Genomic DNA, 19,591 nt, shown 5'->3' on the forward strand with positions numbered 1-19,591 from the left:
TCAGTCAGCACGTTTTTGAGAAATCAGGCGGCAGTTTTAGAACGAAAAACCAGATATTGCAGGGAAACTTGGCAATATTTTCCATGTTTTTACATGAAAGTATAAAATATCTTCGACATTTTCTACTTCTTCTGAAAGATCATTCTCTAATAAACTCACAAACTGGAACTCGTAAAAAGAAGGATTATGGTTAAAACAGAACCAATATTAACTAGACTAATAAACATTCTAATTATACGATAATCACTAAAAAGAACTCAAACAGCCTCTGTTAGGTAGTACAAACTCGCACCAATAAACCCCAGGTCAGCTGTCTTCTAATGATATTGATAACTAGTCTTTATAGGCTGGATTTATTGATCCAATCCCCTTTCAATATCCTAATTGGGTCACAAGACAACTATAAGCTTTTATTTTCCCCCGAAACGTTTATTTCTATCTAAAAGACTCTTTTAAACGTTAGACAGGATGCACCCCCACCCTCCCAGACACCGTTATTTACGTTCGGGTTGATAATTGCTGAATATTGAATGTCACTGAAAATTTAAACCCCTTGACAGTTTTTGGAAGGAGGGAGTGCCAAAAATAAATTCAAGTGCTATTATTTTCACATTTTAAAGGGAGTTCTTCAAAAACAATTGTTCTTATGGCAGATCCACCCCTACCCTGATTCTTCCTACCTAGATAAGGATAATTATACTAATAACAAAAATTGGTTAGACTTGCAATTTTTCTACAAAAGAAGGGGAGGTTAAGGGGTGAATTTGTCCTTTTCTCAAACACAGAAATAACCGTAATTTTGAGATTAATTTATCAAGCTTTATGCGGAAGGCCATACAGAAACCTTCCTTGTGTAGACAAGTGTTTGTTGGTAAAAATCAAAAAGTTCAACAAATGATAATAACCGAAAGCCTAATCAAGGATGTTTTTCACAGTTTTTTACTTTGTTGTAAAGCTTACATTGTTACATTTACTTATTCACATATGTTTTACTGAGATAAAAAAAAAAATACATTTTGTTTCTGCAAGTTACCCTGAAAGACCGAAATGGAGAATTTTGATATTCACCAGTGAAGATCCAAAATACCTTTTTTCTGCTTGGATTTAGTCAACTTTGTCAGTTCCATGCAAGATTTGATGTTGACAGGTTAGGTTTCTATCCTGTTTCTGAGATTTATAACCAAATTTTACTTTTTTTAACTTTTTAACATTTTAACTTTTTAACTTCTTACTTTTTTAACTTTTAACATTTTAACTTTTCCCGTTAAACCTTGCGTAAGACTGACAAAGCTGACTGAATCTAAGAGGCGAAAAAGGAATTTTAGATATTCACGAGTGAAATGTTGACATTAATCAGATTTCGGTCTTTCACAGTACGCCATAACACTTGCCTGAACACAATCAAACTTATTATCTGAGAATGTTACTTTTTTTTAATTTAAAAGAAATCGTTTAGCTGAAATTCTAATTCTAAAAATGTTTTTTAACTTGAAAACAGATAAAATCAATGTTCTATTTTCTTCTTCTTCTTTTTCAACAGGCAGGGGCTTTTCAGTTGAGATTAATCAGCCCTTTTCCTTTTGACTCACTCTGTGAGACGGACAGAGCTATGGAGTTGGTTTGCCCTTATTTATCTTGTATCTGCTCAGATTTCTTGCAACAGTAAATCTTTTTATACTAGGAGTTGAATTATAAGAGAATATATATTGAGTTATGTACTCTATGTGCAAGTATGGTCAGCAAGACTCTTGGCTGATAGTGAAATTTTGTGGTGTTTGAAGCATTCTAACATTTTACACTGCAGGGTATACTGTGCACACGTCAGCATATATTTTTAATTAAACTAACCTGATTAAATTCTGTTTCTTCAGGTAATGGTTTCACTCTTGGGAAAGCAGGCTCAGCCAGAACTGGATCAAAAGTAGGTCTACTTATAAACCTTGTAATTGGTCTTGCAGACCCTCCTCTTGGCCGATTTCCACCAAAACCACGACCCCGACCTCCAAAACCTCGAGCCATCATGTATTCACTTGAGAATCAACAATAGTTCTGGAATAAAGTTCAAGTTATGACATGAAGGTTGTGCTGTAAATATAAGGCTACCTTTTCTTATTATCATTTTATTTTAATTATAAATGAAAAGGCAATGGGTGCTAAGAAAACATTTATGAATAAATAAATGAAACCTAAAACGAGCAGGAATTTAAATTTACAAGAAAATTTATTTGTATTCCAATTGACTTCAAGGTTACATGAAATGTGAATAGGAAAGAGGGGACCTCAATGAAGACAGCATATATTGAAAAAAATTTATGATGCATCAATTCATAGCCCCCCCCCCCAAATAGACATTTATTTTTATTTATATTTGACAATTTAGTAAACAACTGGACAAAACAGACCTAAGATGCAAAAACAGCCAAAGATGGGAAAAAAGTTCCAAAGCTGCCAGTAGCAGAATTTGACAGAATTCCAAAAACTGCCAACTCTTTAGCAGCACAACTTTTGTCGAGGCAGCTTTTCTTTGAACAAAAAGTATTCCTATATGTAAAAATGGAACTTTCAGACAAAATCTGCCAACAAATTTCATTAGGCCATTAAAACTGCCAAGTGGCATAGCTAATAAGAAACCCCACTCTTTGCACAGCAGCCTGAGAATGATCAGAATTTTTCCTTCGCAGTACATAGGATATGTAGACTGAACCATATAGACCTAAGACAGAGAAAAAACCTTGAATGATATTTGGTTGTATTGATTCTTGATGCAAAAGCTTCAAACACAATAACTATTTTAAAATGACATAATCATGAATTTATTTAAACACTAACAATTACAACAAAACAGGACTAACTGTGATAGTAGTTTCTTTGCTATATTTACCTTGAAGGTCACCATTCTCTCAATAGTTTGTGACGGGCCAGTTTGAACAACAGCTTCCAGAGTTATTAACAGTAGTCAGATACTAACTCAAATTACAAGAAAATCAGTCAATTTGTCAATTAGCTAAAAATCTATCAAGCAACAAAAGCCATCAATACAATAGTCTTATCCTGCACATCTTGTAGAGAAAATCAGAATTCACTTATATATAATCAACAATGTTTCTGCAGTATAATATTTGTGGCTCAGTCCCAAGCATCATCCTCCTTGGGTAATCTTGAGTAAAATAAACAATGGTTAAACATTGTTACAGCAAAACCTTGTAAATTGCCAAACAACAGAAAAAATAGCTTTAGTTTAGGCCATGAGTAACACATATCTAGGTACTTGTATAATATTCCAACCATACTCAACAAGTCAAGTTAGGTTAAACATTATGAAATATACTAAAATATGATACTTTAGTAACAAAATTTTGAAAATTACAACAGAGAATTATGGAAAGCAGACCACCCAAAATGCATTATATTAAATACCTAATTAAAATTCTGCCTTTATATCAAATATTAAATTAAAATATACCGGCATAGTAGTTTATCTCTCCCAGGCTAAGCCAATTATTTCCATGTGCATACAAAAATACAGAGAGAAACCAGTTTTATTATAGGGAGAAAACAAAATGTGGTTGGGATATCATACAAGTACCCATATCTGTTTGAGCTTAATTGCAAACCTCTTAAATGAGACATTTTCTTGAGGCATGTTGATCCAACCTAGCTCTGACAGCAGCTTATCCTCCTCTATTCAAAAGGACTTCTTACTGAAAAGTTACAACTGTGACTTTTTAAGCAACAAATAATAAGATGGAAGCTACACATTGCCACAATTGAAGTTGCAAATTGAAATATTTGAAGACTACATACAGGGTAGAGGTATTATCCATGAAATTTAAAAATTCATCAAGTTTTCCACAACAAAACTCAATTTGTGGAGACCTGCTTCCAAATTTTAAAATTGAAACTGGAAGCACTAATTAATATACACTGATATTGAAAATTGTCTACAGGGTGGGGAGCAATATGGCTCCAGTCCTATAGAAGACCAAAAACTATGCAGTTTCAAACTTTGGACAAATGAAAATTTCCCTCACCATTCCAGCAAAATTTTAAGGTCAAACTCTATAAACTATGTGTTCTTTCTAATAAAATCATTAGCCTATAGTGTCATTAATCTGAACAGCAACAAATTTTTATCACTCTTTACTCCATTTTGAGTATATTCCTTTCCAGCTTAAAGGAAATCAAATGGCAAAACTGTCATTGATTAGCCAATTGTGAATTCTATTTCAAAAAATTAGATTGTTTCAAAAATTGCTTGTACTTGTTTAGACAAGAGCCAAGAGCTCATATGGGACTTGTGACAAGGTCAGAAGAGCCAAGAGCTTCTTCCCACTAAGTTTCATTTCAATCTCTCCGCCTAAAGCCTTTTCCAAGATTTCCATTTTTTCTCTCCTACTCCCCCTATGTCACTGGATCCAGTCAGGATTAAAGCTCTGAGACACAGGTTTCTTCTAAATCTCGAATTTCACTAAGATCTGACAACCCATTTGTAAGTTAAAAATACCTCATTTTTTGAATTTTGCTGAATTAACTGTCCTTCCACTCCCCCCTAGATGGTTGAATTGGGGAAGCAACTATTTCTAATTTAATCTGGCTAGGTCCGTGATATGCCTGCCAACTTTCAGCAATCACTATATTGATCATGCATCTAGTTTTGGATCTTCTTCATGTATAAATTGGGGGGGGGGGTCCACAATTCAAACCTGAGACCTCTTGCACCTTGAGCAAGAATCATACCTCTATACCACAAGTCATATTTAAGAAGAACAATTGTTGTTTTATTGGCAAATAAAATTCTTCTTAACTATCTTGTACTAACTATTCTTGTTAACTATCTTAACTAACTATTCAGCTCAAAATAAGCATTGTTTTCAGTGAAGTACAATTTATGTTCTGGTCTTCAGAAGGCATGCAAGCATTAGCCCTATTCATCTTAATTTCTGCTTGTTTTAAGTTTAACTTGGTTATTTGTCTTGATTATTAGCAATGTACATCCCTATATTCTGTGAACAAATGAATGGATAAATGGGCTAGTACCTGAAAGCTTCTGTGTCAAAGATGAAGATTAAAGAGAGGACTGGATGTTAAGTCAAATAGGAGACCAGTGTTTACTAAAGTTTGCCTAGATACAGGAATTACCAAACAGGCTTTCAATACAGGAATTTTTTGTGTTCATGAAAGGAATTTTTTGTGTTCAATGAAAAACAAAAAGGAAGGAGCCTCCTTTAATTATTTGCTGAAAAAATTACCAGTTTTATATTTCTTGTAGATTACACCACCAAATCATCAGCAACTTCTAAATTGGAGCTGTGATTCACTTTTGAGCTGGAACTTACTTATGAATAATATGACTAAGAGAATTTTATGATGCAGATCCCTAAATGGGCTAGTACCTGAAGTTTTCTATTCAAAGAAGAAGACAAGGATTGGCTGTTAGGTCAAGTTGGAGACCAATATTTACTGCAGTATTCTTAGATAGAGAAATGATCAAACAAAAGTTCCTACAGAGCAATTTTATACCTTCATGAGGAAAATCCATTTCTCTCAAGGTGTGACAAACAATTTGTATACAAAGTGAAAGCTCACTTAAAGTTCACTAGAGCAGCAAGAAGTACCTCAAAATTACTCATTATTTCGTTATTAACCAGAATAAAGACAGACACTACAGATTACAAAGAAAATGAACTATAATAAACATAAATGTATTCAATTAACAATAGAAAACAAATTCAACACACAAGTGAAAAAAAAAACTAATCAAACCTGACATATGACTAAAAAAAAAACCTGACATATGACTCATAATCTCTTATTCAGAAAATGTCCCAAGAGTTTTTGAAGAAATATATAAAAGATCAGCTCAAAAAGTCTTCAAAAACTTATTGAAAATTGTTTGAAGAAATATATAAGGGATCAGCTCAAAAAGTCTTCAAAAACTTGTCGGATATTGCTTTAAGAAATATATAAAAGTTCAGCTCAAAAAGTCTTCAGAAACTTATTGGATATTGTTTCAAGAAATATATAAAAGATTGGCTAAAAAAGTCTTCAAAAACTTATTGGATATTGTTTTAACAAATATATAAAAGATCAGCTCAAAAAGTCTTCAAAAACTTATTGGATATTGTTTTAAGAAATATGTAAATATCAGCTCTAAAAGTCTTCAAAAACTTATTGAATGTTGTTTGAAGAAATATATAAAGATCAGCTCAAAAAATCTTCAAAAACTTGTTGGATATTGCTTTAAGAAATATATAAAAGGTCAGCTGAAGTCTTCAGAAACTTATTGAATATTGTTTGAAGAAATATATAAAAGATCAGCTCAAAAAGTCTTCAAAAACTTGTTGGATATTGCTTTAAGAAATATATAAGAGATCAGCTCAAAAGGTCTTCAAAAACTTATTGGATATTGTTTTAACAAATATATAAAAGATCAGCTCAAAAAGTCTTCAAAGACTTATTGGATATTGTATTAAGAAATATGTATAAGATCAGCTCAAAAAGTCTTCACAAACTTATTGGATATTGTTTTAACAAATATATGAAAGATCAGCTCAAAAAGTCTTCAAAAACTTATTGAATGTTGTTTGAAGAAATATATAAAAGACCAACTCAAAAAGTCTTCAAAAACTTGTTGGATATTGCTTTAAGAAATATATAAAAGGTCAACTCAAAAAGTCTTCAGAAACTTATTGAATATTGTTTGAAGAAATATATAAAAGATCAGCTCAAAAAGTCTTAAAAAACTTATTGAATGTTGTTTGAAGAAATATATAAAAGATCAGCTCAAAAAGTCTTCAAAAACTTATTGAATGTTGTTTGAAGAAATATATAAAAGATCAGCTCAAAAGGTCTTCAAAAACTTGTTGGATGTTGCTTTAACAAATATATAAAAGATCAGCTCAAAAAGTCTTCAAAAACTTATTGGATATTGTTTTAACAAATATATAAAAGATCAGCTCAAAAAGTCTTCAAAAACTTATTGGATATTGTTTTAAGAAATATGTAAAAGATCAGCTCAAAAAGTCTTCAAAAACTTATTGGATATTGTTTTAACAAATATATAAAAGATCAGCTCAAAAAGTCTTCAAAAACTTATTGGATATTGTTTTAAGAAATATGTAAAAGATCAGCTCAAAAAGTCTTCAAAAACTTATTGGACATTGTTTTAACAAAAAACCTATTGAATGTTGTTTGAAGAAATATATAAAAGATCAGCACAAAAAGTCTTCAAAAACTTGTTGGATATTACTTTAAGAAATATATAAAAGATCAGCTCAAAAAGTCTTCAGAAACTTATTGGATATTGTTTTAAGAAATATATAAAACATCAGCTCAAAAAGTCTTCAAAAACTTATTGGATAATGTTTTAAGAAATATGTAAAAGATCAGCTCAAAAAGTCATGCCTCTTAGAGATCAAAATCCAGCTTACTACAACCCAACGCACTTCCACCAGTCATTGCAAAGTAAGTTTCCTTGATGCCAAACATATATTGTTGAAGTGTAAATACCTAATAAAACCTTATTCTGGTTGACTAGCAGAAGATGTCTGATTCAATTGATCATAATGTTGAACTTCTAAAGTATATTTGAACTGATCATTTATTAAGAAGAATTATTGTCATTTCTCTCCAAGTATTACTAATGTTTCAAATCTGTTGTCCAGGTTTTACATCATGATTATGGTTAGTTTTTTTCTTCTTTGCATGTTGAATATGTTTGCTATTGTTTATTGAATGCATTTAAGTTTATTACATTTGCTTTTCTTTGCAGTGTTTGTCTTGATTTTGGGTAATAAAGATATAGTGATAAATATTTTACTCTATTAATTCTTGATCTATCATTACTCTATTTATCTAATACCATTATTTCTGAAATATTGTTTTACTTTATATTTCTACCAGTTTATTATGGCTTATCACAATGAAAATATAACAGCTCAAAATCAGTTTTACTCCTGAAGATGGACACTGTATATGTGTTCAAAATATCCAGTTAAAAAACTTTATATTTGTTTCACTGTCAATTAAAAGGTTTCATCCCTATTTTGAACTGTTATATTATTGTCATGGAAAGGCAATGTGGTCTTCAAAGTTATCAGCTTACCACAAGAAGCATTACTTGGATCTTTATAAGGATACATTAGTTTAAGCCTACCCTTTACATGGAAACATAATATGTTTATCCTAGGACTTTACAACATAAATGTGAAAAGCTACACATTTTACATTTTGATGACATTATAAGGGAATCTTCCGTGCTAGATTAATAGACTATTCAAATAGCTAAGAAAGAAACTTACCTCTAGAATCAAAATTTCATCTTAAATCCCAAAAAAGGAACATTTGTTTCTGTTTTTAGCCCCTTAGATAAATGTAATTGTAATACCTGTGTTAGCATCAATATTGTTGTAACTGATTTACCCATAAATTGATACAATGGCAATAGTATCAAAAATCAATATATCTTTGGGAAACATATAATATAGGCTATATATTTTAATAAGGTTATAATGGTGAGGTCAAGTTAGGTAAAAGTCAAATTTGCAACAGAAACAATTGTCATATTATATTCTTCATATGTCATGTTATATTCTGCTAACAATATGAAAGCAGATGAGATATATCCTTGGGTCTAATTTTTGATTTTCTTAATAGTTAACTGTTTTTTTTTTTGTTTTTTTTTTTTTTTAAACCCAACTCTAATTGCTACCAATTTGTCAAAGTTTCCAAGGCAGTGGTGTACTTAAAAATCCTGTAGGGAGGCAAAGTTGGAGCCAATTTTCCAAATTAAGTGAAAACAATAGTAAATAGGCCAGTAAAATTCTAGTTAATTGACTTCTTGCTATCTTAGAAAGGGTTTAGGTTAGGAAAATGAAACTTTCAGGGATGGGTCTACAGACTAAAGTATGTCCCAGGAAGGTATTTTAAAGTACCCACCTCTACTCCTTCTCCCTCTAGAGGGCCCTGAAATTTGTCTACATGACAGGTCTTTTGTTGATTTGAACTCTCAAAAAGGATAAGTTTTTTCTTTTTTTAAGTTTCTCAAAAATTTTGACCAAACAACATTTTACCTTAATTTTCAGTTACTATTTGCTTTTTCTCTGCCTTTAGTTCTGAAAATGCAATTCCTGTTATTTGAGTAGAATTTTGAGCCATATCAGTGGGTTTTTTTTTTTTCAAAATTTAGGAAATGTATTTGTGTATCTTTAAAACCTTATAAAATGGAATTGAGTAAAGTTATGAAGCTGAAAACAATTTTGTTGTACTTCAATTAAGCAGAAGATCTATTTTGCAAGGTTTCACTTTTATAACACACATATTTTTAAAGGTCATCAAAGGTCAGAGCCCTCTAGAGGGAGAAGGAGTGGAGATAGTTGCTTTAAACACCTTCCTGAGACATACTTTAGTCTGTAAATTCATCCCTGAAAGTTTTATTTTCCTAACCTAAACCCTTTCTGAGATAGCAAGAAGTCAATTAACTAGAATTTTACCAATAGGTCTACTAAAAATTTTTCTGCATATTACCATTAAGGCAAAAATGTAGCCTAATAAAGAAAACGGACCCGTTTCTTTGGATATTTGAATCATACAGGCATCAAGATGGGTCTTAATTTGCTCTGAAGTGCAATTCCCCACCCCCAGCTGTCCCATAGAAAATTATGCCCCTGGCCCAAGGGAGGAATCTAGCCTAAATTTTTTCTTGACCTCTTCAATGAAGATACAAAAAAAATCCAAAATCCAGGGGGAAGGTTTAATGAAATTACCAAGATAATTTTCCAGATCTACAGGGCCATTATGCTCCTCTTCTAATTTGCACTCCTGCTTGACAAAGACTTTTGGTAGACATATTACCTGTATACGTAAATCAAAGTCAATTGAGAGAAAAATTTATTGGTAAGAGGCTCCAAAATAAAAGATACAAGAGCTTCAAAAAGCAAAACATAGGCTACCAAGTTTTCCTAACTTCTCTTTTCATCAGGCCTAGCCTAGTTGGTTTTCTCAGACAATAAGAAGTTTCTCAGGTGTACCCATTCAACTATGTGTCATTGGAGATTGCTCCAAGCTGCAATTTCAGGTAAATTTAAGGCAATAAACTTACAAAATTGACTAAAAGTAATTTTTTGGAAGTGATGAAGTGAATACATTAATAAAAGAAATAAAATTAAAAATGTATATTAGATTATTATTTCGAAAGCTTCATTAATATTGTAAAATTAAAAACAGTCACCCGGATCTTAGAGCTTGTCTTTTGGAGTCTTAGTTGGAAGATTTTCTATTTCAAATATTTTCGTATAGACTTTCTAGCACTTGAGCCTTGTTGGATTTGACAGGTGGCATCTCAGAAGCCTCGTTCCCCGTGTTCTTTTACTTGTCCGATTACTTATCTGACTAATCCAAGCGTTTTATGAGTCGCACATGACGTCAGAAGTTGTATTGATGGACAAGTGACGTCAATATTTTTTAAATGGTTAAACATGTGAAATCGTTAAGTCTAGAGAAAAGACAAGGAAACTGTAAATAGTGGAAATAATCTTAGCTTTTCAGTGACCTGTAAGTAATCTTATGCATATTCCATAGGATCTAAAGGGTTTTTAATGTTCTAGGCCAGTCTTGTATAGGCTAAGCTTCATAAGGAGTCAGAAGAAAAGTTTTTTGGTTATTAAAAAGGTTGGTTCTTATGAAGGCAGCTATCACATTGGTGAGTTAGTCAAATATTACTATATCAAACAGGCCTAGTTTCTAAACCATCCTAAAATTGTTAGTTGAAAAAAAATTATAATGATTAGGCCACTACCTATAGCCTTTTATGTAGTCTATATTTGTTGAGATTGCTATTTCAACTGGATTTTTAAGGTAAGATAGGGGTAAAGTTTTACTTTAGCTACTTTTGGCTATCTTTGAAAGAGGTTAGGCTAGGAAAAATGAAACTTTCAGGGATGTGTCTACAGGCTAAAGTATGTCCCAGGAGGTAAATTTATAGCAAACAGTATTACTGGCTTTCATATAAAGTGAATATTCCACTCAATGCCTGTTTTATGCTCTTTACAAATATAATAATTGCTTTTAACGGAAATTCAGATTTAAGCACTTTTTGACCTCTTAAAAATGACCTAAATATGGGGTGTAAAAAAGGCTAAGAAAATTGGTCTTGAACCTTAAATACCTTATAATATTGATCTCAAACTTACTGTTTCATTAAAAATCTATTTTTTTAATTTTATATAATCCACAAGCACTGATTTTCCAGTATTAATTTGGATAAATTAATTTCTCCAATGTTAAGATGTTTTCTTCTTCCTTGACATTGAATTTTAAATAAAAGCATGCGTTTTTGGTCAAAAATATGAAAGCCAGCTATTATGAATGCCAGTTATACTATTTGCTATAAATTTAACTATATTAAATACAGCAATGGTTAGTTTACATATTTAATGTATGCTATGCTTTACCCCCACCCCCCTGATGTGCAAATAAATAGCCCAAATTTGTTTCTAAACTATTACAGATTTGCAATTTCAGATATCCTATTATTTTGTAAAAAATTGAAATCTGCCTACGAGGAAAATTTGGCTTCTGAGATCAAGTTAAACCCAAAATCTTTTTGGAGACATGTCTCTTCTAAAAGCCCAAATCATCATACTATTCCTGACCTTGTTGACCACACTGTATTACACTCATCTCCAATAGATAAGGCTGACATTCTAAATGCACAATTTGCTTCTGCCTTTACCCAAAATTCAGGCACCTCCTCACCAGATCCTCCATTGTATGAAGTGCTTTTCCCTATGCCTGATTTGTCAGTAGGTGAATTAATGGTTTTCAATAGCCTTGAGAAGCTTGATGTAAATAAGTCAAAGGGACCAGACAGTGTTCATCCACGTCTTCTTAGGGAGTGTTGAAAAGCTCTCAGCTACCCCCTGTGCATGCTGTTCCAGTTATCTCTTCAAAATGGGGACCTACCGCATGATTGGAAAACATCTTATATAACCCCGATCCATAAAAAGGGACAAAGAGACTCGGCAGAGAACTACCATCCCATAAGCATCACCTCTGCAGTTGTTAAGGTGCTTTAGAGATTTGTTAATAAAGCTCTAATTGAACATCTTGAGGTCAATAATATCCTTTCCACATCACAACATGGTTTCAGATCTGGTAGATCTGTGGACACTAACCTTATCCAAACATATGAATTAGTGACTACACTGCTTGATGAGGGTTGTCCTGTCAACATGATTCTTCTTGATCTGTCCAAAGCATTCGACAAAGTTTGTCATGAATTCCTCATAATCAAATTGAGGGCTGCAGGTGTCAATGAAGGTGTTGTATGGTGGATTAGGGGCTTCCTTTCTGAAAGATCACAGAGTGTCAGAGTTTTTGATTTGCAAGGAACTCCTCATTTCTCTTCTCCCACAACTGTATTAAGTGGCGTACCCCAGGGCACTATTCTTGGACCAACACTTTTCAACTTCTATATTAACGAATTACCCACCCTTCTTTCAAATCTTATTACCCTTTACGCTGATGACTCAAAACTAGTTGGAAAAGCGGCTACTCCCTCTGACCAGCAATCAATTCAAACAGATCTTGATAGTCTAGTAAGATGGGCTAACATGTGGCTTCTGACTTTCAATGTTGACAAATGCCATGTAATTCATTTTGGAAAAAATAACAAGCATCATAAGTATCTCCTTCAAGACAACTTCCTTTCTGCTGTTTCCGATGAAAGAGATCTTGGGGTTATTGTAGATCACCAATTAAAGTTTAGCAGCCATGCTAAGTCTGTTTCATCTTCTGCAAATAAAACCCTCGGTATCATAAAAAGAACCATCTCCAGCCAACACTATAGAGTTCTTATGAAGTTATATAAGGCGCTTGTACGTCCATGCCTGGAGGTTAGAATGTCATTGGCAGCCCCTTTCTTCAAAAAAGATAGGAAGTTGCTTGAGGATGTCCAGCATCGTGCCACTAAGATGGTTGCCAACATGAATAAATTTTGATATGAAGAAAGACTACGTCGTTTGAAGCTGCCAACGCTGACACACCAACGGAAAAGGGGTGACATTATTTTAACCAAAAAAATCCTCTCTAAAAATACCCTTCCCGGTCTTTTTGCACAGCCCTTGCATTCTGGTACTAGAGGACATTCTTTGAAGCTCTCCATGCAGCGTTCCACGAGTAGACATAGAAGCCACTTCTTCAGCCAAAGAATCATCAATATGTGGAACCAGCTCTCTAAGGAAACAGTTTCTGCTACTTCAATTGACATGTTCAAGTCCCACCTTGATAGGGAATGGCTCGGCCAGGAGTTCCTTTACAATTGGGAAGGTGCAGAGTCCTCCACAAGAGTCTAATCTAACAGCCACAATCTACACCAAACGAATTCTTTTTTTCTCATGGAGCATCACAAGGATGGATAATCCTTATATTGCTCCAAGCTGCGATTTAAGGTATTTTAAGGTAATTAATTGAAATTTTGGTGACAAGGAAAAAGAAAACACCATAACATTGATAAAATTTATTTATCCAATTTAATCATGGAAAATCAGTGCTTGGAGATAATATGACATTAAAAAAATGGATTTGTAATGAAACAGTAAGTTTGAGTCCAATGTGATAAAGTTTGAGAGCAATGTTTTAAGCCTTGTTTGTACCCCATATTTAAGTCATTTTTAAGAGGTCAAAAAGTGCTTTTTGACCTCTGACCAGAACAGACTGGTAAGTTTGAGTCCAATGTTATAAAGTTTGAGAGCAATTTTTTAAGCCTTGTTTGTACCCCATATTTAAGTCATTTTTAAGAGGTCAAAAAGTGCTTTTTGACCTCTGACCAGAACAGACAACATACTGGAACAGACCAGTCTGTTGGTCTGTTCTGGTTTTGCCAGTTTAGGCACTTCCAGATAAGCTAGGATGATGAAATTTTGCAGATGTATCAGGAACCAGACAAAATTAAAGCAGAAATAGTCATTTTCCCAATTTGACCATCTGGGGGGGGGATGGGAGGACAGTTGATTCAGAAAAATTAGGTATTTTTAACTTACGAAAGGGTGATTGGATCTTACTGAAATTTGATATTTAGAGGGATACCATGTCTCAGAGCTGTTAGTTAAAATCCCGACTGGATCTGGTGACATTGGAGGGAGTTAGAGGGGGAAACCTAAAATGTTTTGAGGGATCAGGATGAAACTTGTTGGTGAAAATAAGCACAAGTCTTAGATACATGATTGACATAACGAGAACGGATCCGCTTTCTTTTGGGGGAGGGTAAATTCTGAAAAATTAGAAATAAGAGGTATTTTTAACTTACAAAGGAGTGTCAGGATCTTAATGAAATTTCATATTTAGAAACACCTTATAACTCAGATCTCCTATTTTAAATTCTAACCATATCCATTGTTATTGGGGAGGAGTTGGGGCAGGGAACTGGAAATCTTGGAAAAGGCTTAGAGTGTAGAGATCAGGATGAAACTTGGTGAGAAGAATAAGCACAAGCCTAAGATAAGTGTCTGGCATAACTGTACCGGATCCGTTCTCTTTGAGGGAGCTGTAGGGGGGGGGGGGTTAGTGGAAAAAATTAGAAAAATGAGGTATATGTAACTTACAAACAAGTGATCAGATCTTAATGAAATTTGATATTTAGAAGGTTCTAATGCTTCAGAGCTTTTGTTCCAAATCCTGATCAGATCCAGATCTTTGGAGGGGGAAACCGGAAGCCCCCCCTGTTTCCATCAGCAAGTATTCCCTAGTGCTTGGAAAAGGGCATATGTCCGCATTATTCTAAAAGTAAGGTGTCCAAAATCTTGTGATCAACTCCAGCCTATATTGATAACTCCAAACCTTTGTAAAGTTGCAGAAATGTTTATTTACCCCAAACTAATGTCACATGTCTCTGCACATCCAGACCTGTATCAGTATGGATGCTTAAGAGGCAGCAGCACAACTGTCTATTTAGTATGGATGAACCATCTCATTGTTCAGTGGCTTGACCAAGGAAGTGCTATTGTCGACCCTCTCCTTGTAGACTACCAAAAGGCTTTTGATCTTATTTGCCATTCTGTTGCTATCACAAATCTATGCACCATGGGTGTGCAAAAACATATTCTCCTTTTAGTGATCAATTTTTTACAAGCCTGCTATCAGTGCGTTTACAGTCTTTTTCCAGGAGATACCAACTCCAAATGGGTTGAGCTTACATGCGGAGCCCCACAAGGTACTAAGCTCGCTATTCTACTGTTTTTGGCAGTGATAAATTTCATCCTTTCCGGCTATGAAGAAAGATTTAAGTATGTAGACAACTTTTCAATCCTACTGAAGTACATTGTTGAGAAGTCTGAGGCTGTCCCCCAATTCTGTAACGAAATAATCAACAACTTTAAAGATGAATGTACTGTGAACAGCCTACAAATCAACAAAGGAAAGACTAAAATCCTTTGCTTTAATCCCCTGAAGAGAGACTTTGTGTGCCCTCCTCCTCCTTATCCTAGTGAATCTTCGGCAGTAGTGCTTGGTGTCAAGTTGAGCATTGACTGCTCTTTCAGCCTTCATGTTGATACAATTATCAAAAAGGTAAATAGTGCAATGCGGACACTTATACTGATGCGTCGATTTGGTTTCTCAGTGACACAACTAAGGATAGCCTATCTCACTTACATTCGACCAATTTTAGAGTATGCATGTCCCATATGGGGCCCACAAGTCAATAACACTATTTACCTAAGGGACCAGCTTGAGTACAAAAAAGAGCAGTCAAAGTTATATTGTGCAATGCTTTTATCCACTTTACAAATTCCCTCTCTTCAAGAGTGTTGTCTCAGTTTGATCCTTGAATTTGGCCAATATCTTCTCAGAAGTGATAAGTACAGGTCGATACTACCACCAGTTTTATTGAAACATCGAAGTACTAGGTCAAAGAAAATTGACAGATTAGCAGTACCTCCTTCACGCACAAATCGTTTTTCCAACTCATTCATCCCTTTCTTTCTATCAAAGTATAACAATTGTTGATTTTATCCTATTTGTCTTCTGATTTTTTTGTTGTTGTTTGATTTAATTCTTTTTTTTGTAAGCACAAGCGCCATTTAGTTTTATGACTACGAGATATTGTGCAAATAAAACCGATTCTATTCTAGTCTTGGAAAACGTGAAAATTGAGGTATATTTATCTTATGAATCGGTGATCGGATCTTAATGAAACTTAATATGAAGAAAGATTTTATGTCTTAGATGCTCGATTTTCAATTCGAATCGGATCCAGGGACATAGGGGGTTGGAGGGGGGAAACAGAAGTCTGGGAAACCGGAAATCATGAAAACGCTTAGAGTGGAGAGATCAGGATGAAACTTTGTGGGTAGAATAAGTAAATGTTGTAGATACGTGATTGACATAACCGGAATGGATCCGCTCTCTTTGGGGGAGTTAGGGGGTCCAGTGCTTTGGCGAGTTTGGAGCTTCTGGACGTGCTAGGATAATGAAAATTGGTAGGCGTTTCTGGGACTTGCACAAATTGAATTGATAAAGTTGTTTTCTCCGATTCGACCATCTGTGGGGCTGAAGGGAGAGAAAAATTAGAAAAAATGAGCAATTTTTAACTTACGAGTGGGTTATCCGATTTTAATAAATTTTGATATTTAGAAGGACCTCGTGTGTCAGAGCTCTTATTTTAAATATCGACCAGCATTAAGCCTCTGATTTTACTTTTAAATCAATTCATTGATTCTTAGAATTTTGCTAGAGCTCATGCCATATGAGCTCTTGGCTCTTCCAGCCTTGTCACAAGTACCATATGAGCTCATAGCTCTTGTTTAGTTTGCGTGGCCAAACTAATTAGCATGGATTAATTGGTCTTGTCATAGCCTTTAGAGCTAAATAATAGATCCACATAAACAACAGAAATGTAAAAGCGAAAACGTAGTTTCTTTTAAATCTTAAAAAGAATGATTAACTTCTTCTGTGTTTTGCCAAAGATAAAGATCTTTTTTGATAAAACTTACATCACCAAAAAGCATGACTTTTGTTTTTTGTCAATGAAACGGAGCAGGATTTTCTTTTTGAATTTCCAGAAAGAACAATCGCTGAAATTCAACTGACATATCTGCTAGGAAAACAGAGTGGTTACTCCAAGAGTGGGTTAGACAATCCCTAAATAAAGTTTCATGATGGCTAAGAGTGAATCAGCTTAAGATGAGCCCCACTAAAAGCACTTTTTCTTATATTTTTTTAGGACTTCGAGTTATTATCCATGGATACGGCATATGACGATGGTATGATTAGACATAAAAAGCTAATAAAGTATCTTGGTGTTATTATACATGAAACTTTCATTTTTTGATCCCATACTGAAACCTTTTCACGGATTATATCGCGTAATTTGGGAATTATTCACAAACAAATGCATATGTTTTCAGCTAGTATACTTAGGCTTCTCTATTTTCGTTAATCCATCCTTATACTTTGTATTGTTCTGTATGTTTGGGTACATTTTTCTCTTCAATTGCTTATTCTGCGATAATTATTCAAAACAAGTCTATTAGAGTTTTATCAGATAAATCAGAGAGAGAATCACTTTGAGAAGTGCACTTGGACAGTAGAATATTGTCAGAAGTAGATCTTCACCATTTTTATTCATTGGTGTTTATGCACAAACATGATATGAACGAAGAATGTTTATTACACACCACCTATAGTGTCTGCCAGGTCCAGGTTTTCTTTCGTTGTGAAGGGTATAAGACTATGGAATAATTTGGAAAAAGAAATGAGGAAGATGGAAAATTGAAGTGATTTTAAGGGAAAATTGAAGGAAAAATTAATAAGTAAGCATGAATTTTAGTTTTGTTTCTTTTGAAGGAGATTTAATTCGATTTAAATTTAGTTGTAATTGTGTTGTTTGGTGAGTATGAACCCACAATATGGACATGGTATGTAGTTGCTGCCCCCATAGTATTATTATTATTTTATATGAATATTTTCTTTTTTCTTTGCTTTTTCTTTCTTTCTTACTTTTTCATTATAGTGAATCTAAATGATGTTATGTGTATGTGTTTTTTTTTTCCTGATTCACACTACGTCAACCGTTGGATTTTGATTGAATTACATTGCTTTTTGTATTGAAATTGTTATTAATGTTAAACAAATAAGTCAACATTAACAATAGTAGCAATATGAGCATAGCGCCTCTAGATATCCCCTCAGCATTCCCTGAAAGTTTAAGCTTAATACTTTAAGCACTTCCTGGGATATTGCTGATAAGTTATTTGTTATAACGTGGATTCAAATAGTTTGTTTTGATTTGGTTAAACTTTCTCTCAGTATCCCTTGAAATTATCATCTTATTAACCTTAGCCTTTAGCTGTAGACTTGTAGTAGTAATAATAGTAGTGAAAGTAGTAGCAGTAATAGTAGTAGCATTAGTTGCAGCAGCATACAAACATTACCTTTTGGTTAGTTAAACATCCTCTACAAGATACCCTGTAAGTTTTAACTTAATACCCCAATCTATTCCTAAGATATTGCTGATTCGCCCTTTTGGCAACCTTCATACACAGGGTTTTATTACTTTATTCAAATTCCACCTCAATATTCCACAATCCCTATAATTTTCACCTTCATACTTTATTCTTAGGAGCAATAGTTGTAGTAGTAGTACTAGCAGTAACAGTGGTTGAATTAGAAGTAGCAGTATGCACATGTCCCATTTTGGTCAGTTGCATATTCCCTTGTCATGCCCAGCAAGCTACATAACTCTCTAAGCCGTTCCTAAGATGTCGCTGAAACACATTTTTGACAACCTGTTTGCACATAGTGTGCTTTGATTTAGCCCAACCTTCTCTCCAATATCCGCTGAAATTACTTATCTTATCAGAACTCAGAACTCAGCTTTCATAAGATGCAGAAAAATATATTGAAAAGAATGAAACAATTTGTGAAACCTGATGTGAAGAAAGATTTGTAAGGAAGAATTAGTGATAATACTTAAAGGATTAAAAGCATAATAAATCCATATTTTTTAAATATGGTGGCAATGAGGATAAATTAAATTTTTGAAGATTTTGAATATGATTTTTGAAAAGGGAGGAGCAACTAGCGATTTCTAGAAAAAATTTTATTAACGTATTTACAAGAAAGGTAAGAGTGAGATTGGTAATTATAGAGGCATTGGCTTGGTTTCTGTAGGAAGAAAATTACTTAGTATACTGATACATTTTATGCTTAAAGATGTCGTAGATAAAGCTTAAAAAAAAGATCAATGGGGTTTTACGAAAGGAAGAGGACTTACGATCAAATACTCACTCTTAGATTAATAGTTGAGAAGCGCCTGAGTCATCTAATCTTTCTCTACTTTGTTTTTTTTATTAGTTTTTAGCGTTCGATTCAGCTGATAGAGGAGCTTTAGCTAAGGTCTTATCCTTGTATGGCATACCAGATAAACACATTAAAATGATTAATGCTATTTATGAGCATAACACAACTGCGACTAAAGTAGGAAATGAGGTTAGTTTTTGGCTTCGTATTAAATCGGGAATTAAACAGAGTGGCATTCTATCCCATTTACATGGATCATTTTGATAGATTGTGTCCCAAGGACCACAGTAAAGGC

The 19,591-nt window shown here is 33.7% G+C and overlaps 2 protein-coding genes across 2 annotated transcripts in view; one reads left to right on the plus strand and one right to left on the minus strand.

Moving 5' to 3' along the window:
* LOC136043741 (interleukin enhancer-binding factor 2-like) overlaps positions 1 to 10,146 on the minus strand; it is a 33,474-nt gene extending 23,328 nt beyond the window's left edge. The window contains exons 1-2 of the mRNA XM_065728663.1: positions 10,100 to 10,146; positions 1,849 to 2,049 (exon numbers count right to left, since the gene is read on the minus strand). Of these exons, the coding sequence (XP_065584735.1) occupies positions 1,849 to 2,022 (174 nt within the window). The 5' untranslated portion in view covers positions 2,023 to 2,049; positions 10,100 to 10,146. The remainder of the gene's footprint in view (positions 1 to 1,848; positions 2,050 to 10,099) is intronic.
* Positions 10,147 to 10,792: 646 nt separating this feature from the next.
* The window catches only part of LOC136043738 (orphan steroid hormone receptor 2-like), a 302,790-nt gene continuing 293,991 nt past the window's right edge, over positions 10,793 to 19,591 (plus strand). The window contains exon 1 of the mRNA XM_065728658.1: positions 10,793 to 10,854. The gene's annotated coding sequence lies outside the window, so the exon portion shown is untranslated. The remainder of the gene's footprint in view (positions 10,855 to 19,591) is intronic.

Source organism: Artemia franciscana, unplaced genomic scaffold, assembly GCF_032884065.1.
Source record: "Artemia franciscana unplaced genomic scaffold, ASM3288406v1 Scaffold_898, whole genome shotgun sequence".
Classification (NCBI taxonomy): domain Eukaryota; kingdom Metazoa; phylum Arthropoda; class Branchiopoda; order Anostraca; family Artemiidae; genus Artemia; species Artemia franciscana.